Below are 26,179 nucleotides of genomic sequence, written 5' to 3'. Positions count from 1 at the left end.
CATACTGTATGAGCCCACGACTTACTCATCCGATAATGATCTTAGGAAGAAGAGAACTGTACCATTCAAATGTTTTCACCGAGGCGACTCATCAGATATCTTTGTATTTCATTTTGGGCTATCCTAACACAACATAAGGGTCCAGCCACTCGTACCTACACAGCTGGAGATGATCAAGATGGATGGAGCTAACACGGCACAGTGTGTGTATGTACCAGTAATATAGAACAATAGACCACAAACACCCCCCGCCTTGCACCCCATTATACCGACATCTTCCCTAGACTCGCTAACAAAGATTCGTAATCTGAATAAGCAGATCTTTTCCGTCGTTCCTTGTACCGTAAATTTACAGTCATCTGGTTATCACAACATCGGAAAATTGATCCCAAAATGACGAGGTCCACCAGGAGATGTGATGGTGGTCACTCCAGAGGTATTGCTCGGAGATCTGCCCCAACAAAGTCGATATTCTTGGGGCAGTCGACATCCTGTGGATACAAGAGATCGTTCGTACAGACGTTTTGTTTTACCACTCTAAACGTTTATAGAGCATATTAGCGAAACTCTAAAAACCAACTCCTGGAGCACGACAATTTTGCCGTCTATACCGATGGCCAAAATCGCAATACAAGGCAAGGGACAAAGATGTATGTCTTGGGGCCGCACTTCCACTCAAAAGAGCGGGGTGACAATAAGCCGAATCAACAGTTACTCTGAGGCAGCCCGAGCACGATATGACCTGCACGACAGTCAGGCCAACAGCAATTGTGGGAGAAAACAAAATTGCTCCGTGACTCTAATGGGAGCCTGTAGACATTAACGAGCAAATCGGGGTGCGAGGGGGTATTTATGTTATCGAGGGTTAGGGTTGGAAGAGAGTACTTGTATTGTAAAAAATTGTATGTGGTGGGAAACATGGCAGCCAAAAAAAAAAGTAGAGGACGACATTTGTGAGAATCCCGGAGATTGCCATGGAGAAGGGACTAACATGGAGGATTAGAAATGGCTATAAGAAAATATGTCGCATGTATATCACGTGTGTCTACTAGATCCCGGGTGTTGAGATTGGTATTGCTGTAGAATGGTCCTACACCTTCCACCGTCTCGAAGTAACTACGATACTGGTACACTCCACCAATTACCCTGAAGTAGCAGATCTACGCGCGATTAATACAGAATCTGGGCCAGAAAGTCATCATAATGGCACCAGACGACGTTAGCCCGTTTCTGGACTTCAATATCTGACGTGATCGTTGTTATTGAAATGTCTTTGGAGAGTATGTTGGATGTGAAATGTGTGTCTCTTCAACACCAGTTTACTTGAAACTCTAAGTAATTGTGAATGGCGAACGAATGGCATTCTGTACAAGGAAGATGTCCATACCGATCACTGGATTTTGCTGGTGGTTATCACTGTACAATATTTGTATACGTAATGAGTTCTCCATTGATAAAATATAATAATATTTCTTCCACCACATATCGTTTTGGTACGGTACTCGTACTTGTAGTCTAGCAGGAGTATCTTGCAGGAGCATCTTGCAGGAGTATCTTGCTCACTGGTGGTATCGTACAGTGTAGCTACAGTAGTAAAGGATATGAGCTTGCCCGTAAACACAGCCATAGCCCTAACTTGCAGAATGAATAGTTGCTTGACATGTAAGTACTGTTCCTTGGCGAACAAATCTACAAAAACAGCCAGCACCTGTCCACTTTATACACCTCCTTCACACTGGGCGCTCCTTACCATACGCGCCTCAGTGACATGTTACATCCATGCCCAACTTTGGGCTCATGATCAGCAGAATTAGAACAATGAACACTGTGATTCGGTTTGGGGGCTCTTTATTTGCCCACTGGTCACTCGTCTCAGACCTTGTGCCCACATTTCTGGCGTAGCATCTGTCTCTCGATAAGCCTGTTCCTCTGGTGTATCGTCAATCAAGTTGCTAAAAAACCTTATAGCACAGTACAATACTCAGCGGTCACTTGTTCCAAACGCATTTGGATTAAATGAACGTTATGCCTCTTGCCAATGCTGGATTTCCCTTGTATTGACGTCTTGACACTTGGGCACTAGTCAGCTACTTGTAGTCATGTAAAAGTTCTTATTCCAGTAGAGTCTCTGTTAAATGTAGTCTCATGCAGACTATGCATCCCCAGATATGTCTGCATACATTTGTGAGTGTATACAGCACACCAACTGGTATTTGGAAAGTTGATCATTCAGCGTGCACACGACAAACCCGGGCCACGGAGCCAGCAGAGCCACATGGACGACCAACCTAGCATTGTGCACAGAAACGTGCTCAGCAGCCCCGTCATTGAGCACATTTTCCAGTGTCGAAACGCCGAAGGAGTGCCGTTTCACGTTATCCTCAGGGTGAGTAGTGAAGACGAATGACGTGAGATATCACTGCCCACCGGAACTAACACAGACAACCTCACTTGTCATCGCCAACCAAACACATACGCTGCCCGCCAGACTGCTATCGGCATGCGTCATCGAAGATAAGACCCCTGACAAGCTCTCCAGAGACCATCTTCTCATCTGCATGTCGTCTGGAGAGCTGCTGCTGGTAAAGGTGTACGAGACGGGCGCCACACCGCAGGTGCTCGATGCCACGACCATTTTCCCGCGCAACAAACCCAACCTCAGCGGTCTGGGAGGCAAAATATGCGTGGACGCCTCCTCGACTTTAGCAGCAATAGGATCATTTGCCGAGTTTGTGCTGCTGGTGGAGATCAGAGCTCTTGCCGACAAACCAAAACGGTTCTTCAAAGAGAAACACGTGGTCTCGAGTGCCGGTGCCCCAGCCACATTCAATTCTCCACGCTCCACGGCCATGGACTACTGTTTCAACATGATTGCATCCACAGAAGAAGACCATGGCGTGTACTTGTCTGCATTATTTGTGAACGAACGACAACGACTGACTCTCGAGACATACCTCTGGCGTCCCAAATATCCCGTCAAAACCGTCTCTAAACTCCCTCTGCCCATCATGGATCTGCCCGTCTTCCTCTTCTTCAACGACACAGTGTCTGGTTCCGTCATTCTAGCGTGTCCCAAGAACCTGTATCTGGTCAAGTTCAACGACATGCTCAGCGGAGTGACCACGTTTCCTTCGTGCACAATAGACTCATTTCCCGTGGCTCATTACAGAAGTGAAGACGCAAGCCACGTGTACATTTCGTGTGAGGATGGCTCGATTCTGGAAGTTGTGGCTACAAACTCTACCATCAGTGTCAAAACGGTTGTCAAGACAGATGTTGATCTTGGAAAGACGTTTATTTTGGAAGAAGCTGATGAGGAGAGCTACTTGCTGGGATACGGAGGAGATGCATCTGATGGACGGCTGTTGCAGATCACGAAAAGTGACGCGAAATCGTTCGTTATGGAGACGATAGCCTCGTTTCCCAATTGGGCACCTGCTTCCGATATCGAAATCATTCACGGAAACATATACGTTGCCAGCGGAGTTGAAAACACCGGCGCTCTGACCCAACTGAACCCTGGAAGTCGAATCACAACTCTCTACAATGAAGAGTCAGACCAATACGACACCATTTCGAGCGTCACGTTCGGCTCTGGACTATTTCCTGTGTCCTACATTGTCGTTTCTTCGCCCATAAGAAGCAAAATCAGACAATCCATGTACAAAGACGCGATCAGTGAAGATCCCAACCCTCGGTTTTGGGATCTGGCTGAAGATTGTGGGTTCGAATTTGACCAAAAGACACTGCACACTGGTTTCACCACAAATGGGCTGTTTGTACAAATCACTCCAAATACACTGGTATTGACTGATCTCTCAGGACACAAATGCACCCTGGACCAATCAATTGTACTGGGAAGCGTGGGACCCAACAATCTTCTGGCCACGGTAGGGAACGTCCCTGGTAACGATCGAAACTTGTCAGTCTACCGAATAGCTTCCAGTGTGAAACCTGACGCGTTTGAGCTCATCAAGTCCATTCCATTAGACGCCCCAGTGACTCTGTTGAAGGTCATTGAAGATCACATTGTTGTCGGAACACATGATGCTATTAACTTCTACGATATCGAAGACCTGACAGCTGTTTCGACCGGTCTGCCATTCACACCCTGTGATATGCTGATCAACAGTGCATTCGAGTTGCTGATTGGATGTCGAACGGGACATTTACTGTTCTGTTCATTCACTTCTCAGGGTGAGGTCACTGTCAACTCATACAGACAATTTGGAGATACCCCCGTGCGCATTACATCGCTACAATTCCAGGACTACATTCTTGTCGCTTCAGACAGCGTGTACATTCTGAACCTGGCCAACAACTCTCCTCCTTTGCAGATTCACAACGATGACTCCTCCAATGAAGTTATCATCGGTGAATGTCCCGTGTTCATCGGAGAAGCCAACCCCGAAACAGCTATGTCTGTGTTTGCTTGTTTCCTGACTCCAGCTCAGCTTAAACTGGTTGATCTGGAGCTCGCACATTCTGTGGTAGAGTTCAAAATCGAGCTTGGAAAGACGCCACGAAGACTTCTGTACCTCGACGACGTCAATTTACTTGTCATCACGCTCCTGGGAGAAATGGACCCCGATACAGGTAACCATCTGGCATTTGTGGACCTGGCTACTCGAGCAGTGGTTTCTCCAAACGTGTTCATGGATAGACGCAAACACGGAGGCGTGACGGTCTTCTCGCGAAAAGAAGTCATCTACTGCATGGCCGAATGGCGACTGTCTCTCGACAGCCAGGAGTACCGGTACCTGGTTACTGGATCGGGATACACAACATCCACCAAGGGCCGTCTGGTGATTCTCAGCTACAAGGTGAAGAACGGAGAAGTATCTCTGGGCAAGCAGGCAGCCTGGACTGTTCCCGAACCCGTGTTTGCTGTCTGTCAGCTGTCCAAGAACACATTGGTGTACTCTTTCGGACGCATGATTTCCGTGGCCAAATTCTCTGGTCCCTCCATCGAATACAAATCTGGTCCTGAGTATGAGTTCCCCAGTAAGGTGGTGAAACTGACTGTCACGAGCCCGGGAGAAGTCATTGCCAGTACTATGAACAATGGCATCATAGTGTTGACCTATGAAGATGACAAGTTTTGCAGAGTGGCCAAAGATTCGGTTTACAGATCGTGTTTGAACCATGGAGTGTCAGATTCACTTATTGCAGTTGCCGACAAGGAACGATGTGTATCGTTTCTGGCTCGCGACGACGGAATTACGTTGCTGAAACCCACGGGAAAGGTTTTCCTTCCTTCCTTCGTGTCCAAGCTGCTCCTCTCCGACAACAAACCTGTCTGGCGCAAACAGCCGTCGCAAATGTTCCAGAACCCGTCGATTCTGTGCTTGAGCATGTCTGGAGAAATCACCAAAATGTACATAATGACCAAACAGGAGAAGGAGTACTGGGACAAGGAGCTGGCGGTCATGAAGCGCGAAAAGCTAAAGGACTCGCTTCTGGATCTCGACTCGGAAGACTTCATGGAAGATTACAATGGTTCTACCAACCCCATTGATTCTCACTCTGTCTCTTACGTTTCCTTCCCCACGCCTCTTTCACCAGCTCCTACAATGTGGTCTGACTTCGATCTCAACTCCACCAACATCATTAATGGCACGGCACTGTTCCAAATGTACTACGGAACAGACAACCCCATTATTGATGCTCTCAATGAGATGTAACAATCGATATTACTGTAATGCATATCATAATATAAACTTGATAAATTTCTACACATCATCCTTCTAACACTACGAGTACGAGTACAAGTATGTACAGTACATACAAAATGTTAATATTATCGTCAATTATCATTCATAAATATATGTTCTATGCTATTACTGCCAACCACAAGCTCTACTGCTTGAGTTGGTCAAGAATTTTGTTAATTCGAGGAGTCATCAGGGGCTGGCCGGTTCGAGTGGTCTTGGTCATCTGCTTGGTCAACTTGGCCCGCTTCTTTAGCTTTCTTTCCCGATCCTCCTTATTCTTCTGAATCTGTGCCTCCCGCTCCTCTCGAGCCTTCTGCTTTCGCTCCTTGGCTAGCGCAGCTCGCTCCTTGAAGTTCATGGGTTTTCGAGGCTTCTGGCTCTCATGCATTTCTCGCAGCTGCTGCTTGGTAGGGGGCTGTTGGTCAGGCAGGGGTTTTCGTCGCTTGGCCGATTGATCTTCCTTGTCCTTCTCGTCGTCGTCAGACCCGTCTTCCAAATCATCAGCTTCAGATCCAGATGCTTCTCCCTCAAAGAAACCTCCCTGCTGCTCCTCGTCCTCCTCAGAGCCCGCAGAGCCCTCAGATTCATCTCCAGACTCATCCTCAGCCTTCTCAACAGTCTCAGGCTTGTCCTCGCTGAACTTGGACTCTCGCTCGGGTATACTGAGACCCTCCTTCTTGAGCATCTTGAAGTAGTTTCGCTTGACATTCGATCGGTGAGTCAGCGACTTTTTGATCTCGTCCAGCTTTGCCTTGTGCCGGTTCTGGGTGTGTCGGGGCCGTCCACCGTAGAATGAGTTTCCCTGTCGTTTATGCTGATTTTTTTCCTGAGCCATCGTGTAGTATTGTGTCTGTGCAATCTTTCAGTTCAGCAGGAAATAATTTTGGTGGCACACATGAGGGTACATATTTCACGCTCCGGGTAACCGTCCAGAGTAAAAGCTTAAAAATTGAGGCGGTGCGGGTGAGGAGAGCCGTGAGGATGGCTCTACAATAGGCGCAATAGTGAAGTATTTGGGCATTATATTTTGCTGAATTACTAATACCTCCATATTTAATCAGCTGATAAAAAAATCACTCTCTTTCTCTATCTCAAACACTTCTACACAGAGTCCTTTCAATTACACTAGCCACATCACCAGCCACATATGGGAGCAAATAATCTTACCAAGGGACTGGTTAAGTAGGCAACCCTATCTTGTACTGTAGCTACTTATACCATACTTCTCCATCTCTTGATATTGTCAATATCCCATTTGAAACAGACTGATGAGAAGTTTAGTCCAATCTCGTGAATATCCATTTTACTGTTATTTTACCACATCGCCTCTCTTCTCACCACTCACTGTCAGCTCACGAACTTAGATCTCGAATCACAGCATCTCACATCTCACATCTCACATCTCCCATTTTTCCAACACACCCCACTCTACGGCACACAAGCATACGACCAGGATGTTACAGAGGACGTATTGTGGTGTGCCACGGTCGCAACTGGCGCCCAGATTTGCCCGTTCAGTCACAACAGGAAGATCTGGACAGTCAGCAGGGCCCAACTACTCGGATATTTACCAACGAGAGAGTGCCGAGGATCTGGAAGGAGGTCAGGTTGCACACAGTGACGGGCCCATGGGCGACGATCTACTGCCCAAGACGTCATCTTCGCAGCAGAATATGTGGCGGGTGTTCGAGAACAGCAAGGACAAACGGCTGGCTTTTGTCAGCAACGACGCAAAGGCGTCTCCTTACCATTCCGGTGTGGGAAACAAGACCAAGAACATGACGGTGCAAAAGAACAGAAAGGAGGTGTACGAACGGTGCAAGGAGACGGGAGATGCTACGACAGCCATGCAAACCTACAAGATGGCCTTGTCCAAGGGAGGAACGGCTTCCCTGAGACAGTTTGACCATATCACCATGATGGAAATGTGTCTCAAGGACCAGAATATACTCATGTTTCTGGTCTTCTTCGCCCAGACAATCAGTGTCGGAGACAGCATCAACACGGCCATGGAGCAGGTCAAAAACGCAAGACGTCTCATAATGCAAGAGAGTAACCAGAGCGTAGCAACCAAGCTGTCTCTGTACACTTGGTGTGTGGCCATGCAGAAGCTGCTTCATACTTGCGATCTTACACAGTTGACACCAACAGCTACAAACACAGTTATCGCAGAACAGACTCTGGCATACTGTGTCCAGAACACCCGAGGCGAGGCTCTGGGAGCCATCATCAAGCAGTCGCCTTTCAAGGGGCTCGCCTTTTCGCTCATTGAATTGTTTGCAGAGAAGCCCAAAATCATCTGTGAGCTCAACAAGGCGATTGACAATGCATCGGAAATGTCAATCACCACGTTCGGACGTGTTCTGGTGGCTCTTACAGAAACAGGACAGTACGACGCTGCTCTCAAAAAGTACAATGATCCCACCCAGACAACACTGCTGTGTCGAAATGAGTACGTCGACCACGTGGCTGTCATTTACGCGGTCCTGGGCAAGTGGGATCGCTTCTGTGACATTCTTACACAAAAATATGCCCAGCTGGAGAGCAATACCGACTCAAAGTCGCTTGCCGCTGTTTTAGCACGAGTTCGAGAAGCTGGAGGAGGCTCCGCTTTGTTGGATTATGTTGATCAGAAGGCCGCTGACTTGTTGCCTTTCCAAATGGTGATGTGTATGGCTGCTGGAGACTACCCCAATGCAGCCGAAGTCTACAATCAGGGATACAAGGAGAGTCTGTATCATTCATCAAAATACGGCCGGAAACTGAGCAGCAAGAGGAACAGCGATTCTGAGAAGCCTGTCGATCCTTTACTGACCCATCTTCTTCTGCAGGTGTACGATCATATTTGTGAGCCTCAGGAGTCGATCAAAATCCTTCAAAAGACTCCTGCTGAAGATATTACTCCGTTGATGTTGAGCAACGCGATCCAGGCGTGTGTTGGAGCCTACTCCCGTACCGCTCTTATTCGTTTGATGAAGTTTGTCAAGGAGACTGAAGGAGTCACCCAAGACGTCAGTGTGGCAAATGCCATCATTCGAGCACTGATGCGACTTGGAGGATGGTCTGAGGCCGTCACTGTGTTCAACCATCTTGGGATCAAGGTCGATATCAACTCGTATGCTGCTCTTTTGTCGGGTCTGGTGTACCACAGGAAATACAACGAGTATTCGTATTTCCTGACCAAGCTGCAACGAACCCGAGGTCTGCATTTCACTACGGAGATCTACGGCACCATCATGCAGAGTGCTGTTGCTCAAGGTCAGATTGACAAAGCCGAACAGCTGTTGTTGGATCTCGAGAAGGCCGTCCCCAAGGTTGAACTCGCTCATTATCATTACCAGTACCTCATGAGCCACTATACCAACGCCGGCGAGCCTGCCAAGTCTACGGCTCTTTACCAGCGAATGACAGACCGTGGTATTCAACCGTCTGGAGCCATTACTCGTAACATGCTGACTAACATCAAGTTGCAATACGACATGGAGGTTCCCGAGCAGCGAAAGACGGCGCTGGTGGTCATGGAGGCTGCCGCACGTGATATTGTGGTAACCTCCGATCTGCTCAATCCCGGAGTTATTTCTCCTTTTGTGAGAGAGGCCTTCTGGTACATTGAAGAGTCTGAAGGTGCTGAGAAGGGGGAAGCCTTGGAAATGATGGCTTCTTTCCTGGCTGCATACACAGAAAAGCATGGAGGATCAGAGAGTATGCGGGTTCTTATATGGGTTCTTCAGCTGGAGTCTCTGAAGTCCGATACGGACTTTGGAGTGGCCGAGTCTTGTTGGCAGCGGTTATTCGATATTGCCGACATGCGAAACGCACGCAGCGACCACGTGCGAGGTTTCAGACCCACAAAGACGTCCAACAAGCATGTCATGATCATGGGCGATGCTCTGGAGATCTATGCCAAGGTGCTAGACAAGAGTGGAAACTCTGACAAGTTGAAGGATATTCGACAAGCATTCAGGTCGAGACGATGGAGACTTCCCTACTCCATGAAGCATTTGAGGTAGGTAGGAAGTAGGAGGATATGTACATATTATGAACAACGAACATCATTACCATTAAGGAATGTACTGTAGGTACACGCACTGATGATAATCAGAGCAGTATGTACTAGGCCAGTAGGAAGAGCTATCTAGAGCATATTCACAGGGGACGCGTCATATACAACTCTGCTTTTCCAATGTACTAGTTAGGATACGGCTCATGTTATAGAATAGCTCCATATGACCAAAACTACAGCATCGGTTACTACGGGCCAGCTCATACCATATAAAAAATCTATTACTTCGCTACTTTACTTTTCTTCCTCCCCCTAATGAGTCCTCCACGTTAAACCAACTGGGGAAACTTGACGGAGCCCTTGGTGGCGTCCAGAGAGCCGTAGATCTTGGCGCCCACATGGGGCTGGATGTTCCAGTGCAACTTGACGGTCGCGTTTCTGTTTCGGAACGACTCCTCCACGTCGTACAGCGAGTACTTGGAGTTGGCGCCCTTGAGCTTGATGTGCGAGTCGTCTTTGTCGGTGATGATCTGGTCCCAGATGGTGATTTCGTTGACAATGTCGTCTCGCTTGCCGTCGTAGGTGGCTGTCAGGTAGGCGAACACCAGCTTTGTGTTCCAGTTGAAGAGAGGCGACAGGTCCGCGTCCAGATCGAACTTGAGCGCCACATTCTCCTTGCCTTTCTTGGGGTCGTTGGCTCCGTACTGACGAGAGAATCGCCGTGCAGCCTTGGAGCCTCTGAGGTTGAAGTTGGCTTCAGGAAGAGACCACACGTTGGCGACCACCAACTGGATATACGAGACCACAAAGACAATGGCTGCGATGATGGAGAGAACCGTCGACGCCTGGCTGAACGTTTGCTGGATTCGCTGGATCGAGGTGTGCATTTTCAAACGACTTGGGCGGGGTCTGTTGGTGTGGTGGTGTTCAGACCGTGAGCTTGATGATATGCGTGTGCGTGTTCACTTGACGTGTGGTGAAGGTTAATGGCTGACCTGGGGAAGGTGCAATAGTAGAGGGGATATGGGAGAGGGTAGACAGAACACTGTGAATGGGAAATATGGGGAGATATGATAAGAAAATCTGATTAGTCGTATCGAATCTACCTGTAGGTCCACACCTCTTGATCTGATACATCCAAGTGATGTAGTATTGTGTAACTATATTAGTTGAGAAGTCCAAGTATTTTACTCATTTACGATAAGAAAGCTCTATGAGCACATTTGATTCACTCAATGTCCATAATTGTATGAAGAGCTGTATATGTAATCACACCAATTTATTACCGAAACACAATAATCCCATTGATATATCAATATTCTTTCCATCTCCTCCATATTGTTGCTATTTCATCTATCATACAACCATTTTGCCACATGAAGCTTAGCTTAGTCAGCGATGCAAGGTACCAACCAAAAACAAGTAATCGAAATGTTGTTCAGTACTCCACCTTGACATAGTCTGAGTAATTGTCGACTAATATATAAGCAGCATACTTCCGCTTCTATCCTCTCGTTTATTTACTGCAGTACCGCCATCACCTCCATCGCCACTTGTATCTCAGTAATTATCGCAGTTATGCACCCAAAGTCTAATTGCTCTGCATACGTCTCAGCTTACGCTCGCACAGTGCCAACTCATCATCACCACCGCCATGTCGAAATACAACCCAATTGACGATGATGCCGACACCACGGCCGCCTGGGGAGACGATCTAGGCGATGACATTCTGGCCGACGAGGAGCCACCGAGATACGACCCTCAACCAGAGACACCAGCTGCTGCTCCGGCTAGTAACATCAACAATGTTCAGGGCTCCATGGCGGGTGGAAACACAAACACATCGTCGTCAACAGCAGCTAACCAGCGGGTGCCACGAGCCAACCCGGGAAAATTCTGGAATCTGTCCTTCTACGAGCAGTACTTTGATGTGGACGCCAAGGAAGTGGGAGACAAGATTGTCCAGGCAGTGAACCCTCTGTCGGGAGGAGGTCAGAGTTCCACCTACTTTTTAGACCAGCCTGCGGACCTCTATGGCCCCTTTTGGATTGCTTCAACACTCATCTTCGCCCTCTTCTTTGCAAACACGTTGGTGGGACTTATCAAAAACAGCTCTGGAGAGAAGTTCTCGTACGAGTTTGGGCTCATCACCGCCAACGCCGCTCTCACGTACTCGTACACCTTTCTGGTGCCTGGAGCTCTTTTCCTGCTGCTCAATTATTGGGACATTGGAGCCACCTCGCCCCATCTGTCGAAATTGGTCAACCTCATTGCGGTGTACGGATATTCACAGTGCGTGTGGGTTCTCATCTGCGCCGGCAACATCATTTTGCCTGTGTGGCTGCCCGTGGGCTTCTGGATCAACCTTGTGGGCTGGGTGCTGACCACTATCGGCTTCCTGTCATCGGGTTGGTTTCTACTCAAGGCTCTGTACTTTCCCGTGAAGCAGAACTCGCCCCACTTGCACCTGCGAGTACTGGTTCTAGTGCTGCTACTGCATGTGGGCTTTTCGCTCGCAGTCAAGTTTGCCTTTTTCAAGGGCGTGGCTCCTGTCAAGGACTAAGCCGAGTAGGACACCAGGTATATAATGATAATGAGATATGATTACGACGGCACAGGAGACCGACATGAATGTCTATGACTGTATGCTCAGCTCTGCTGGTGTGCAAGTACACACCACCGAATGGTGTACACTTCTCACCTCATACTACACCCTTGTGCTGGAAGTGAGCAGAGGTGCATTCATAATCCAGACTGTTGGTACGACCAAAGGTGGATATTTTTCGCGAGTCATTCTGAATCGATTGGTATAGCTATTACCACAACTTAATGAAAATTACGCACCGGTTGACTGCCTATTTTATTACTGACTACACCAAGGTGCGCGCACTGAGCTGTTTTGCACGATATATGATATGGTATGGTGTGGTATAGCTAATATAGAAATGAACCAAAAAACTACTCAGAGAGAGATCTTCTACCATCTAGAGCATTCTGTTATGGCTTCAAGTAAAGACACTTGGGTAAGGAGACACTTCGACAATGAATGCAACTTTCACATGAAACTTATCGATCTGAACACATGAAATGGACGTGATATGTGCCACTAGACAGTACCGTATGTAGTATGTACATACTAGTACTGTCATCGGTAGTTATTGCACCAGTACATATATTTCTACGATACTTGTTTCGGATTGTATATGTTCAACAGACATTCGGCTCTACGGTAAAATTGCGCGGATAGTCAAAAATGCAAATAAATAATTAAATGATGCTAGAGATGGACATTCGTCGATCCTCAGCCTTGGGTTTCTTGTTTGTCTCTGCAGTTTCTGTGGAGGGCCGCTTCTTGAGACGAGAAGCCATCTCAGGAACCATCTTGAGCAACAGATCCTGGTCCTCCTCAGTGTCCTTGGACTTGGTCAGGTTGCCGAGAGCCAGAATCTCTTGCCGAAGAATATCCCACTCGTCCCAGGGAGACTCGACTGAATGTGTAGGGGCAGGCGGCGACGCGGGAGGGCTCTTGGAGTCGGGAGGGGTAATGAGAGCCTCGGCAGCAATAGATGCAGGCTTGTTACCCACAGCCACCTTGTCCTTGGCACTATGGTAGCCCTTGTGACGCTTGAGGGGCTTCATGTCGGAAATGTCCAGCTGCGACTCCATGAAGTTCTTACGCTCCTCCTTCATGTCCCACACCCACGCAGACTTGTAGGTTGACTGCATGTCCAGAGAAAGGAGAGCAAGAGCCTCCTCGTCCTGGAAGATGGCATTCTCTCCAACGGCTGCCAGACGACGACTCCAGTGCCGAGTGAAGCCTAGGATTCGCATGCCACACACAGCCCGATCACTCTGGTAGTTGCAGAGGTTCTTGACAAACTCCAGCATGATGATGGCCCGCAGATGGTACCCGGAAGAGACCAGGTAGGCCACGGCATAGGCAATGACGATATGCAGGTGACCAAAGTTGACAACCATGGCCTTCTCTCGCCAGTTTCTGGTGCCCATAGGCACACCGGAGGCGTCATCCGCAAACACAGCGGGAGCAGCTAGCTCGGCAGGAGTCAAATGAGATATGATTCGTCGAAGGTATCGATAAATTTGCTGTGATGTGGAATGACAGTCTGTGACAGCACGCTGACGAAGATGAGCAGGAGCATGGGGTGTGAGATTGTGACGCCGGAAGAAGAGCTTCTGGTACTCGAGATAGAAGACGGGAGGCACATAGACGTGGTTGAGAGGTCCCGTCTCATCCATCTGACCCTTCTGAGGCCACATTGTGTCAATGGCAGCAGCCTGTTTTTCCAACAGGTCCAGAGAGGCAGGAGCAAGCACGTTGGAGGCCTGGATGGCGGCTCCGACAACAGAAGAGAACCGGAACATATGTGCAGAGGCGTTGAACATCTGCGTGGATTCCAGCCAGTACAGTGCCGTGGAGTTATTTTGGCCCTTGGAGTGAGCAGTGGAGTCTCGGGTGTCCAGGGTGGTAGGCAGATCGTCCGGCTCCACAAGTGACTCATCGGAAGAGGAGTCGGACTTGATGATGGGCAAGTCGTTCACCAGATGGGTGATCTGCTGCTCCGTGGTCATGGGACCCTGCTTCTCCAGTCGCCGTAGAGTAGAGTAGTCTCCTCGGAGCAGGAACGGAGAAGGATGATGAAGGGAGGAGCTCTCCAAGTCTGTAATAGCCAAAGAACGGCCAGTGTAAAGAGAATGCAGTCGATCAACAGCGTACAGGGTCCAGATCATGAGAGACTTGGCGTGTCGAATAACAGGGTCGACCTCGGTGTCGCTCTCGGACAGACGCAGCAGACCAAACTCCTCACACAGCTCAGCTCCGTGACGGATCCACACTCGAGATACTGACACGTGGCCACGCTCATGGTGAAAGAAGGAAAGCATGACACAAATCTGGATGCACTCTACCGAGCCGTCGTCATAAGTGCTGTTCATGCACTTTTTGGCGTTCTCCAGGTACTCAAAACCAGTCTTGCGAATCGAGTAGCCCTTGACCATATTATCTCGAGCTCCCAGACAGAGAACACTAAAAAAGATACCGAGCCAAGACACAGGAAGAGCTCTTTTGGCAGCCTCTCGCTCAGCCGCAGGCTTGTGGATTCGTCCATAGAGAATACAGACTCGCTCCACAAAGTCAGGCCACACAACCACAGGCACCCAGTGCTGGTACATTTCGTGGAACACCTGCATCCACAGCTGGGCGATTTCCCACTTGGGCAGCTCGGGCATGTTGCCCTCTTCAATGAGGTCGCCGACAGTCTTTCGAGATCGCCACTTCCAGGGGTAGTAGATGGGCTTGTCGAATCCGTACTTTTCGAGCGTCTTCTGCACCTCCGGCAGACCCACGGGCGAGATGGCCTCGGCGTTGGTCTTTGTCTGGGTGGTAGTTGGATTGTAGCTGGGCATTTTGATTTCACCACGGGTGGTGGTGGTGTTGGCGTACGTCATGTTGTCATTGGGGTGGGGTTGACTCTGAAATCAAAATTGCAAGGGGGCGTATGGGAAGGAGACGACACTCGGGGCGACTCTGTTTCTTTCGCGTTTTCGCTGCCAGAGGGAGGCGATCTGGGGGAGTCGTCGCCGTCGTCCTCAAACAGCATGGGCAGGTCGAGAGGTCCGACCTGGCGCAGGTTTGAGGGCAAGTCGATTTTCAGATGGTCTGCCAGCGCCCGGAACTCGAGCAGCTGGTCACGCATTTGGCGCATGGAGCCCTCCAGGCCCTTGATCTGTTTTATGGACGAGATGCGTTTGATGCTGGACTTGGAAAATTGGCACTTGATCTGTCGGGTCACGCACTCAGAGCACGACGAGAAGTCCACCGAGTCGCACTTGACCTTGCGTTCCCTGCAGGCGTCGCACGACGGGTCCTTTCGCCGCTTTCGGTACGGTCGTTTGTGCATTTCGTACAGCCCGCCGGAATGGGGAGGCCCGCCAGTGTACGCCTGGTAGAAGGAAGAGACTGCAGGCGACGGGTTGGAGGGTCCCGGGGGAGGCGGTCCTTGCGGCGGCAGTCGGGAGGGGGCTTGTTGCTGGGAAGGGGGCTGACTCATGGTCGCATGGCCCGGATGAGGAGGGCCCTGTGGATGGAGCTGCTGCTGCAGGAGCGGCGACTGGTGTGGTGGTGGCGCCTGATGCTGTTGTGTCTGCTGTGTCTGCTGTGTCTGCTGCTGTTGCTGTTGGTGCTGCTGATGTGGAAGGCTCATGTGCACGTGGTTGATGTTGGGTGAGGCCGAGTGGGGCATGACGGGGTAGCCGGGGTGACCTTTAAGGCTGGGAAGCTGGATGGGTTAGCGACTTTTGGCAGAGATATTTTTTTGCTCACGTTCTCGCGGGTCTTTTGCTGTATGTATGTAGGGCCCGTATGCGAGTGTGCACCACCGCTGGTGCTAGCCACTGGGGTACAAGTAGCGCTGGGTTCCGACGGGGCCAATGCCACCCACAAAGCCCCTTATGCATGCGCCTTTAGAGTCTGTGGAAGGCGCATAGAAGACGGAGGTGATTGGCTTGACTAGCGTCCATCCCAGCGTTGCAACCGGACCACGCAGGGATAGCTCCGAGCTCGACTGCAGGGTGTCTCTGTCTCCGGGTTTAGGGTCCGGCGACTGCGGCTGTGGGAGGAACAGAGATGCGTCGGGGAAGCATTGGGGGCACTGTTGGTCGGTTGGGCACGGATGGGCGCGGTCTGACACGATCTGGGTCGCCAATAGGCCGCCACTAGACGCCTAAAAGTCATGCAGCGTTGACAGGTGTCAGGTTGAGACGGCGACAAGAGCGCAAAAAGTCGGACATTTAGACTTTGGGCAGTTGCCGCAAGACGATGCAGACTGATAGCGTTTGTGACCATGGCCAGCCTGCGGGATGACTCTGGGACCGACGGTGTCGACCTTTGTCTGGGATACTCACTCTCCAGTCGGGGTGTTCGGGATGGCGGTTGTCGTCCATTCGCGCGTCGCCCATACGCATGTGGTCGTTGTGGTCGTGGGGGGGATTCATGGCTGTTGGTGAGCTAAAGAAACAAAAAGGGCACTATCATCGTTCTTCGAGGAGTAAAAGTCACAGATCTGCTGATGAGAGAGGTTTCCACAACTTTTTTTAGTCGGCTTATTCAGCCCGGCGGACTTCGGCCAAAGAAAAAACATGGTTAGAGGGGTAAAGTGTGGTGGGACGGTATCGAGGGTAGAGCGACCTGAAAAAGAAACATGTATATAAGGTCAGTGTAAAATGGCTTGGTGTGTTTTTGAGCAGGCAGGCGCGGGTAACAGGGTAGTCTGGTTTGGAGGGGGGTAATCACGGGTATGGACAGTAGTGGCGCCATTCGATGGCGTCGGTTTCTAACATTGAGAAGACAAAAAAACATTGAGATAAAAAGTAATGGAAAGGCTCTCATCTTCATCATGAGATCTGCCACCTCTACATCTCTCGGAGGAGACGTAGTAGTCTGAGGGCTTGGGGGACAGTGGGTACTCACGTATGACAACAAATCAACTGGGTAACAAGCAGAAAGATCAAAAAGAAAACAGATGTGGGGGCTTTCGAAACGACAATGATAGTATTAGGTGCTAAGGGTTAAGGCAAAGGGAACAGAAAGTAGCACAATCACTTTAGTGAGGCGAGGAAAAGCGTCGATGGAACGGGGTCTGAGTCGTTATCAGATTGTCGAGATATATATCTGTCGTGTCTGAGGCTGTCAGGTGTCGTTTGATGTCGTTTGATGTTGTCTATCACTGGTCGATACAAAACCTCGTCAGTTGTAGGGGACGAGGTATGGGGTGTGGGGTTGGTCGGACGGGACGAAAGAGTCGAGTTGCGGAGATGAAGAGTTGAAAAAGGTCGACTTCCTACGCCAGAAAGTGAGTTGACAAAGTACCCGTGGTTTTCTCGGACAGAGCCGTCCTTAAAACTCCAAAGTCCACTACAACTATCGATCGACAGGAAGATATGCACCGCATATGCAAAGGCGTATAGAATACAAGGAAAAGGGCTAATTCGAACGGAGTGATGTCAACCCTGTATCTAACATGAGTCTGAACTTGCTTTGCTTTTGTGTTTTAGCGTCTGTGGGCCATATTTTTCGGCTCGCGGCTTGCTTGCCATGTTCACCAAAGTGCGATACCCTATCTTGTCGACGAGTCGGACTTTTTTAAGCGAGAAATCTGCCGCTGTAGTTGCCCGGACCGCCGGTGGGATTGTCTTGAGACTTGTGTCTAATCTTGTCTACATGCTTGACCCTACTTTGCTCTCTACCGCTTCCTCCGAACGACGTATCCTCTACATCCCAACATCAGATGATGATGAGATTGGGGTCACCTATAGACCCCCCCCCAAAAAGCAAAAGCGCAAAGTCAAGCGAAGGAAAAGCAAAGCTGCACCTGTTCGGAACTCAAACACCGTTTATAGGCAGAGAACGTGGTAAGAAGATAGACTTTCGGGCAGTTAACCCTGATGAACCTGTCATTCTGGGCTCCTGCTTCTTGTTGAATAGGAACCAAACAGAGGCAAGACAAGCTGCAAACGGCACCAATCAGATATCCCACTGTCGTCAATATCTCCTTTGCGTCTTTTGGCAACTCTCCAGACATGCAAGGCCCAAATTTCCGTTTCCGATCCCTGCTGTACATAATGGCATTCCAGATCGCGAATGCAATACGAGAAGAGAAAAGAAAAATAATGGGGTACTTGCACTTGTACAGTCGTCTTTACGAACCCCAAAATGGCTGGCGGTGGATAAATTGATAGAGCCACGGCACATGGCTCTTGAACTTGTAATCTCCGGATACGCGGAACCAGAGCCCTAGTTTACGGCAATAGTAGAGATGCATGGAGACAGCCTACTTGTAGCTACAGACCCATTCTCATCTTCTGGAGGCGACAATTTGACAGCTTGATGCAGATTTGCGATGACAGACGGGTGCAGTGGTGCATTTTGACAGTCGGTGGTCGTGGGTTTGACAGATGATTGCATTTTGACAGCTGATTGCGGGCGGGGTGCGATCTGTATCGCCAGCTGGGGTTTGGGGGCCTTAGTGGCTATCTGATCCTCGGCTGCGTCGTCGCGGGTTGCTTTCAAACACCGTCTGGACCGCCAGATACGAGCTGATGATCCACTTTGCGCGGTTTCAAAAACCGACCGCCGCCGGCGCCATCCATCTCCGCTGAATCCCTGCGTGCTTTGGTGGGATTGTCTCCACACAAGCTTTTCGCTTAACACTGGACCGTACTGCCCAGCTGCACAGGCGTACCTTATTACGAACTCCCCCGCTCTGGGTGTCAACGCTCTGAAATATTATGCTGTGGCCTGGGTCTGGAGGGACGCTGGCTGAAGGGGGGAGGGGACCGCGACGAGATGTTGGAGACCGCGTCGGTCGTATTTGCGTTCAGAGACACTCGAGCGGGCTTTTGCGCGAGTTTTTGGTTGCTGCATCCCAAAATCCAAAGCAACTTTTTTTTATATATTTTTTATGTTTTTTTCCCACACTTTGGCGGATTTCGGGCCGTTAGCCAACAATGAACGAACCATGGTCCTTTGACTTCCCCACCATTTTAGTGCGTTAGATAGGCTAATGGTGCTTTCGGATGGCCAATTAATCGAGTGACCAGGCCAACCAACTGCAGATACGAGTTGCTCGCATACGTTGCTCGTCAGGTCACCTCTGTCTCAGAGTCGATGTTCCCTGTTCCGCGGTGTTCCCTATCCCTCGGTGTATCCTGTCCCTCTCACTCCCCTTCCACTCCCCTCCCCACGGTGATGGAGATCAACACATGTGCCCGTTCTTTCTCCCCAAACTTCCTCTCTCAGAACAATAGACCTTGAGTCTGATCAGTAGGCCCGATAAGTGGCATAGAGTTTAATATCAAGTGTCGAAGAGTTCCTCCACGGTCTGTTTGGCCAGAGCACCCGCGTAATAGGGTTGTAGCCGTCTGGCGACCGGCCTATGACCGCTCACGTGATGTGGCGTGTTATGCGTGCGGCTTTGCTTGCAACATGCCACTGGCGCCTTTACGGCCTTGAGGCTTTAGCGGAGTTAATGTGGCCAGAGGGTATTCCAGAAACATGACAAGCTCCGGCCACGGACCAGCGGACTAACAGAGCCACAGGGACAACAGGGGCCGACAGAATGATGATCTGTTTCTTGCGGTCCCCTCCAAATCTAATTGCCTGTCTCTATCTACAAATACACACTTGCTATAGCAAGGCTGCCGATACTGTGAAATGTCAAAATGTCAAATCGTATGTCTATTGCTCCTCCGCATACACCTTGTGTCTATGGTCGCTTAGCAATGAATGGGGGTCCGTGCGAGTTTTTTTCTTGTTTTCTTGTTTTCTTTTTCGTCGGGGGTTTTCGTCGGAGTTTTTCGTGGGTGTTTTCTATTTATTGTCGGTGGAAGTTTTCTTTTTTTTGTTTTTATTTTTTGCGGTTTTCCTTTCATTTTTCTTTTTCCATATGCAGATTCGCAGACACTAACATTGCCGTCCGTTAGCCGAGCCCATCCAGTGTGCCTTCAGGCCTTGGGACAGGACAAAAAAACCCCATGCTGAGAGGTCTCTGGGGTTTTCTTTGTTTTTTTTTTTCTTTTAATTTTTGTGCTTTTTTAATTTTCTGATTATTGTTTTCTGAATTTATATTTTGCAATTTATGTTTCAAACAGAAACAGATTCCAAAAATAGACTTTCCCTTAGCGCGATCAGAAGCACTATAATATCGACTAATGGCGCTAGCTACTTCCCGCGTTGCCCTAAGTGGCCCTGGGGACAGAAGCTTTGGGCCCTTTTTGCGTCCTTATTGGTCGTCTTTTCTTGCGGGTCCACTTTCAAGCTCCGTCCACCTACACTCCAACCACGTTGGTAACTCCAAGAGCTTCTCCTGGACTCGTTATTGTAGCCCCAAGCAGAGAGATTATATAGGCTAGGGGCGCATGGTCCACGGGATAAGCTCGTTGAGCACCAGAATCATGTCTAAGGAGAGAGCAGACCGTGGCAAATGGACAAAATGGGTCGTGGACGGCTAGTCGGACTCTGCACGATATGCAAGATCTCCGTGATTGTTCCGGTGGAGTAGGTGCGAGGCGGTGTTGGTACAGTTGTGGGCTCAATGTGCAGTCACATGCATGGTGCGGTGGTGCACCCGACCAGTCAATGCGGTGGTGCATAGACGCATGTACATGCCGTCATCAGCCTGACAACCCAGCAACAATGACGGACGGGCCCAAACGTGCATCTACTGTAATACAAGTAAGGCTGCCAACTGTGATGCTAAACCACTTATCATTTCATTTGTCCAACCTACAGTATTGTACATACTTGTCTGGCGAGCTTTTGTTTGGGCGCTGCTTGCACTTTCTGTTCTCCATCAAGAGTCTGACTTCGACGTCCGCTCGAGTCGTCCCGGTCCATTTGGGCGAGCTTTTACCTGGACCTCAGTCCCATTTGGTAGAGCGACGGTATTACTTGATGACGAACCAATTAATAACAGTCGCTTCGGGCTGCATCCAAAAACGATAGTCATAGCAAACATAGACTATAACACAACAACACCGGTCATCAGGGAAATGAAACGGGCGGTGGAAGGTCGGCCCGATTGCTCGTCTCCAGCATGAATATATGCCGGTGGCACTTGTCTACAGCATTTGTCACAAACAAAAGAAAGACAGAGTCTCGCTTAAGCGACCGGAGTGCCGCTTACCCTACATTTGAGCCCACATCTAAGATCTCCCTTATCATAGATATTGTCTTCAATCTCTGACGCTTCTGGGTTTGTAGCCGAGTGTTGTGGGGCCACCAAGACTTGTAGGGTCGGAATTGTAGCGGCCGGGAGTTGTCCGAATCAGACCTTTCGAAGTATTGTCAGCCGCTCTCACCGCTGGACAGTTGCTTCGGTAGCTTCGTGTCTCTGGCTTGAACCTTGGATTGAGACACCTCTCGTCTTTTATCCACTTGTAGTCGCACAGTTGCTGCAATTTCGGAGTAAGAAGCGAGCTGACCGCAAGAGATGCGCTCAATACAACGAGACCATGATTCAGAGTCTACTGAAAAGAGCAAGTTCTACAAAAGACGGGCAAAGATGCACCAGTTTTACGAGCAATAGGCGTAGAGATACTTGTACATACTTGTACTTACCCACAAGTCAATAAGTCCAAGTGCTTCTGAAGGCTCGTCCAGTCGGACATTTGACGTGCAACCTCCAGCTGTCTGCAACTGGCGAAAAACAATACAAACAACATTCAACACAAGGAAGAGCTTGGCTCACAGACTATAATTGAAACCTCATCGACTTTAGACCTCTTAAGTTCCCACCTCAAGCTTGGATCGTCTAGAACCTGCACCTGAGTGGCGTGGGGATACAGGGTCGCTAAGAAGGTGTAAGTCAACCTCGACAAACCCAATATAGTATGACCAATGCTGACCATACATCTCGGAAGGTCTATAGCACGCCGACAGCTCTGTCGTTTCTTTCTCCACCTGTGGTATTAATGCTATTTGGAATCGGTCTTCTTTTTGAGCATGGCATCCTGCTCATCCACCTTGTTGGTCAGCTTCTCCACCAGCTCAGTCAGAGTATCAATCTTGTTGATGAGAGGCTTGAGCTCCCATCGCACTCCAACCTGCTCCGTCTCAACCTGGTACGGATTGAGCACCTTGAGCGACTTGAGCCACTCCTTCTCGGACGAGAAGCCCTCAATCTTAAAGTCGGGGGTGTCCGCCAGCTCGTTGACCACCTGGGCTCGAGAGGCAATGGCATCCTCGTCGCCATCGTCGTAGCCGTCGCTAAGATCCCATTGACAATCGTCTTCATTGGCATCGTCTGGAGCATGTCGAAGACGGTTGTAGGCAACTCGACGGGCCATCTTGGACTCATGAACACCAATTCCAATCAACACAGGGAAGTAGATGACATACATGATGCTGTCACATAGTGATTGGTACGACTCTCGCGACAGAACCAGCGACAGAGGAGTGACAATGACCTCAATGATGTTAAGGGGAGGAACAAAGACGTTCTCGTCGGGAGCTCGAATGAACCACAAGGTCTTCTTGGCAGTCAGAGCCAGGAACTCGTCACTTCCGTTATCACAAACATGCTGGTACGCCGTGTTGAAGAGCGCAATCAGAATGTTCAGCAGAAGAGTGGAAATGACAAAGGTGCAAATGTAGTAGAGAACCATGGCATAGGGAGGCGCAAAGTTCTCAAAGGAGTCAAAAACGGGAGATGCAAGTACCGTCTGGATGAGGACATTGACCACCATGTTGATGGAGTCGGCTCGTCCGTCAGAGAGATCCAGACCCAGGAAAGCCTGCAGGAAACCCGCCAGCACAATGGCCAACAGCACGAAGAAGACAATGGACTCCTTCATAAGTTCCTCCAGCACGACAAGCATGATTCCAAAGAACCGTTTAGTGTCCAGAAAGAGCAGCAGCCGCGACCAGACAAACGGAGCACAGCAGGCCAGCAGTCGGTAGGACGTTCGGTTGTTGGACACAAAGGGGATAATGTCGATATCACGTGACAGGGCTCGAGACAGCAGCTGGTTGGCCACGAGCAAGGGTTCCTCTTTCCCGCCAAATATTTTGATCAGGAAAGACACAGACACAATGAAGTACAGAGAGTTGTTGAACACGTTCCAGAAAGACAGGTAGCGCAGTCCGACGTGGAACAGCTTAGTGGCCTCGTCCAGAATGAAAGACAGGGTCATGGTGTAGAACACCACTTCTCCTGTTCTCCATCGTCTCAGGGGTCGTTCTCCCCCGTCATTTAGCGCCCAGGTGTATGCCACAACATAAAGGAGTGACACAATCAGCTGCAGCAGATTCTGGTACTCGGGGGTTTTGACCCGCTCGGGGTTGAAATGGGTCCAGAACTTGGGACAGTCCGTGTGGTTGTAGAGGATGTACTCGTTGGGATTTTCTCCACTCTGGATGATCCAACCTCGCCACATCCACTTGATGCATCTCTGGAATCCGCTGCAGGAGATGACAATGGTCGAGTGTTGGTCAATAGCCATCTCAAGGGCGTTGAACGGGGTCGACACGATTCCGTTGAGGTTGATGGTGTATCGTTTGGCCAACATGACCAGAAACAGGTACCGTTCGTCGGTGCATCCGTCGATGATCTTGACCGCCAGTCTCTGGGCACACTCGGCTCTCTGGCCGTACAGAGTCGAATCGTACAGCTCGTCGTCGGCCAGATCATTGTACCATCGGGTAACTGTCAGCAGGGCAAACACCACGCAGCCCTGGAACTTGCGTTTGGACTGTTCGGTCGTGCCTCCGCACGCCTCGAAGCACTTGCGTACAAGCACATTGGTCACGATGGGCGAGTCGGCGGCGTCCACGTACTTTTGTTCAATGGCCACTGGCACTGCACAGTCGACAATGGCCTTGAGACGAATGGCGATCTTGAGTGTCTGAGACGCATTGGGCGGCTCCAAAATGATGGACCGAGACACGGGAAGAGACATGTCGATCTTCGGGGGAGCACAAAACGAGTCGGGCGAGGTGTTGGAGACGTACAACCTCCCTGGACGGATTTGTACCCCGTTTAAGGGAGGTTTATTGTTGATAGAGTTGAAGGCTGTGCAACGCCCGTCTCGTGTCAGGGCAGCTGTATGGGGCGTTTGAAGAGTGTTGAGAGGCAAATTAGGACATTACACGTGTTATTTTCGTGTTGGAAACTGATTTAGCTCATAATCTCTCTGTTTGGGTGATCCTGATGCCGTATCTCTGAGCTGTCTTATCAGTCTCCAACTGGTGGTCTCAACTAAACTCAAGCCTGCACAAGGTGCAGAAAACGTGCATCTAAAGTGGAGACAATAGCGGAGTGGAGATTAGCGAGTAGTTAGTCTTGGGGATCTGTTTGTTTGTTGTTTTTTTTTGGTTTTTTTTGTTTTGTTTTGGATGATATGGCGAATAGGTAATGTTCGGAGAGATTCGTTTTAGAACCTGGTATTTTTTGTGGTATTTTTTCTTTTCTTTTTCCCTGGTTTTTTTGTGGTTTTTTTGAACTTTTTAAGCCCCCACGATTTATTCTCGTTATTAATTACGATGCATAAGCTTCAGTTAATCTTGAGGGGGATCCATTTATACGTTTACTTGTAGTTCATGTTGCGATTTTCAAATCATCTAGAAATGAATGCAGTCATACAATACCTTTTTTCTACCGCCAACTGTCACAACCAAAGAAGTCCTACCATTTCAAATGGATTTGTAATTTTCTGGGGTTTGTTGTGGAACGTATGTACATACTGGATTATAACGAGTATGTCCATGACCGCCTGCCACAGCCCGTACACAGATGGGCAAGTCCAGAGCAGTGAGCTATCTAATCAGATGATCCGATGATGGCACATCTGTCATCCCCAGCGATCCTTATTGACCCTTGACGGCCATATTTGTTTCAGAGTCCAGACTTACAGAAGGCCCTGGCAAGTGACTGGCACGTATAACAAGACAGCCGAGTGCATCTGTCACCGTAACAGGAAAGTATAGCCCCTGATTGACAGATGAATCCCGGTAAGCCGCCCGGGGATACTACATTTTCGACTTTGACAGGTTGCAGCGCGTCCGCCCTACAGTATAGTGGGATATGACAGAGTATCAAATCAAGCGCGAGGAGGGACAGTTAGGAGTATTACAAGCGGACAAGGCGAGTCAGTTCATTTTGTCTGTCTACAAGTCGACATGTTTCAGATTACCAATTTGAAAAAATGGGTTTTTGGAGTGATCTACGAGGCACAGTCTTCAACGAGGCACAGTCTTCTACAAGGCACAGCGTTCTACGAGTCACAGCTTTCTACACTCTCAACCTCACTGCTACTGTACAAGTACGATAATACCCAAAGGTGATCGCCGACTCTGATACTGTACTAATTTATGTACTGTTCTGTAAAAAATCTCAATGGCAACAGTCGTCTCAAAACCCCTGGCCATTTCAACATCGGCATGAGCTCACAGTGCTGTCACAGATATACCACATGGTAGAGCTGTAACTTTGTAGAGAATGTCGATGTGGGAACAAGACATCTCTACCATTAGAGAGATTAATAACACGGGGTCCCACTTCTACAATTTGTCTCACTCTTTATACAATCTCAATACGCCCGAACCTATACCGATTGGATACTGGTAAAGTACATACATTCAATAACTACCGTCATAACACTACTTCAACCACCATACAGACTTCTTTGGTTGCCTCGTTTGTAAACATCTTCATCTAAATAGACCACCAGCACCTCTGCTTGCACTCACCCTAAGCCACTACCCCACACTAACTCTGAACGTGACCGTCCCCTCAGCTCCGTGGCCATCTAAAGATCCCGCGTTAGCCGTTCCCCAGAGACAAAATAAACCAGTTTAACTAACAATACTACAATAGGGGCAAAAAAAGGGGCTCGGTATGCTGGGCATCACGTGATTAGATCAACCCTCCACCCCCGCCAAAAGGTTTGT

The 26,179-nt window shown here is 49.3% G+C and overlaps 12 protein-coding genes across 12 annotated transcripts; 5 read left to right on the top strand and 7 right to left on the bottom strand.

The window, feature by feature from the left end:
• Nucleotides 1-123: 123 nt before the first annotated feature.
• Nucleotides 124-490, bottom strand: YALI1_E29065g (uncharacterized protein; the record flags this gene model as incomplete). Its single annotated transcript, XM_068283123.1, has 2 exons — nt 124-321; nt 371-490. The coding sequence occupies 2 exons, from the start codon at nt 488-490 to the stop codon at nt 124-126; spliced, it is 318 nt and encodes a 105-aa protein (XP_068139224.1).
• Nucleotides 491-2,275: 1,785 nt separating this feature from the next.
• On the top strand, nt 2,276-5,684 carry YALI1_E29046g (uncharacterized protein; the record flags this gene model as incomplete). Its single annotated transcript, XM_066094396.2, has 2 exons — nt 2,276-2,386; nt 2,442-5,684. 2 exons carry the CDS (start codon nt 2,276-2,278, stop codon nt 5,682-5,684), a joined length of 3,354 nt encoding a protein of 1,117 aa, XP_065950468.2.
• A 175-nt stretch (nt 5,685-5,859) lies between these two features.
• On the bottom strand, nt 5,860-6,549 carry YALI1_E29005g (uncharacterized protein; the record flags this gene model as incomplete). The annotated part of the gene is made up of 1 exon (XM_504349.2): nt 5,860-6,549. The coding sequence occupies one exon, from the start codon at nt 6,547-6,549 to the stop codon at nt 5,860-5,862; it is 690 nt and encodes a 229-aa protein (XP_504349.1).
• A 619-nt stretch (nt 6,550-7,168) lies between these two features.
• YALI1_E28999g (uncharacterized protein) lies at nt 7,169-9,724 on the top strand (the record flags this gene model as incomplete). The annotated part of the gene is made up of 1 exon (XM_504348.3): nt 7,169-9,724. One exon carries the CDS (start codon nt 7,169-7,171, stop codon nt 9,722-9,724), a length of 2,556 nt encoding a protein of 851 aa, XP_504348.3.
• A 322-nt stretch (nt 9,725-10,046) lies between these two features.
• YALI1_E28964g (uncharacterized protein) lies at nt 10,047-10,604 on the bottom strand (the record flags this gene model as incomplete). The annotated part of the gene is made up of 1 exon (XM_504347.2): nt 10,047-10,604. One exon carries the CDS (start codon nt 10,602-10,604, stop codon nt 10,047-10,049), a length of 558 nt encoding a protein of 185 aa, XP_504347.2.
• Nucleotides 10,605-11,371: 767 nt separating this feature from the next.
• On the top strand, nt 11,372-12,280 carry YALI1_E28957g (uncharacterized protein; the record flags this gene model as incomplete). Its single annotated transcript, XM_504346.3, has 1 exon — nt 11,372-12,280. The coding sequence occupies one exon, from the start codon at nt 11,372-11,374 to the stop codon at nt 12,278-12,280; it is 909 nt and encodes a 302-aa protein (XP_504346.2).
• Nucleotides 12,281-12,984: 704 nt separating this feature from the next.
• Nucleotides 12,985-15,183, bottom strand: YALI1_E28919g (uncharacterized protein; the record flags this gene model as incomplete). The annotated part of the gene is made up of 1 exon (XM_068283122.1): nt 12,985-15,183. The coding sequence occupies one exon, from the start codon at nt 15,181-15,183 to the stop codon at nt 12,985-12,987; it is 2,199 nt and encodes a 732-aa protein (XP_068139223.1).
• Nucleotides 15,180-16,728, bottom strand: YALI1_E28903g (uncharacterized protein; the record flags this gene model as incomplete). The annotated part of the gene is made up of 2 exons (XM_066094354.2): nt 15,180-16,013; nt 16,639-16,728. 2 exons carry the CDS (start codon nt 16,726-16,728, stop codon nt 15,180-15,182), a joined length of 924 nt encoding a protein of 307 aa, XP_065950426.2.
• Nucleotides 16,729-18,526: 1,798 nt separating this feature from the next.
• Nucleotides 18,527-19,156, bottom strand: YALI1_E28879g (uncharacterized protein; the record flags this gene model as incomplete). Its single annotated transcript, XM_068283121.1, has 2 exons — nt 18,527-18,995; nt 19,047-19,156. The coding sequence occupies 2 exons, from the start codon at nt 19,154-19,156 to the stop codon at nt 18,527-18,529; spliced, it is 579 nt and encodes a 192-aa protein (XP_068139222.1).
• A 1,602-nt stretch (nt 19,157-20,758) lies between these two features.
• YALI1_E28863g (uncharacterized protein) lies at nt 20,759-21,235 on the top strand (the record flags this gene model as incomplete). The annotated part of the gene is made up of 1 exon (XM_068283120.1): nt 20,759-21,235. One exon carries the CDS (start codon nt 20,759-20,761, stop codon nt 21,233-21,235), a length of 477 nt encoding a protein of 158 aa, XP_068139221.1.
• Nucleotides 21,236-21,326: 91 nt separating this feature from the next.
• On the top strand, nt 21,327-21,864 carry YALI1_E28855g (uncharacterized protein; the record flags this gene model as incomplete). The annotated part of the gene is made up of 2 exons (XM_068283119.1): nt 21,327-21,461; nt 21,517-21,864. 2 exons carry the CDS (start codon nt 21,327-21,329, stop codon nt 21,862-21,864), a joined length of 483 nt encoding a protein of 160 aa, XP_068139220.1.
• Nucleotides 21,865-22,206: 342 nt separating this feature from the next.
• On the bottom strand, nt 22,207-24,189 carry YALI1_E28828g (uncharacterized protein; the record flags this gene model as incomplete). Its single annotated transcript, XM_504342.3, has 1 exon — nt 22,207-24,189. The coding sequence occupies one exon, from the start codon at nt 24,187-24,189 to the stop codon at nt 22,207-22,209; it is 1,983 nt and encodes a 660-aa protein (XP_504342.1).
• Nucleotides 24,190-26,179: the final 1,990 nt, after the last annotated feature.

The sequence above is a fragment of the Yarrowia lipolytica genome, chromosome 1E, assembly GCF_001761485.1.
Source record: "Yarrowia lipolytica chromosome 1E, complete sequence".
In the NCBI taxonomy this organism is placed as follows: domain Eukaryota; kingdom Fungi; phylum Ascomycota; class Dipodascomycetes; order Dipodascales; genus Yarrowia; species Yarrowia lipolytica.
The sequence above is the reverse complement of the archived record's forward strand: the minus strand, read 5'-3'. Positions and strand labels throughout refer to the sequence as shown.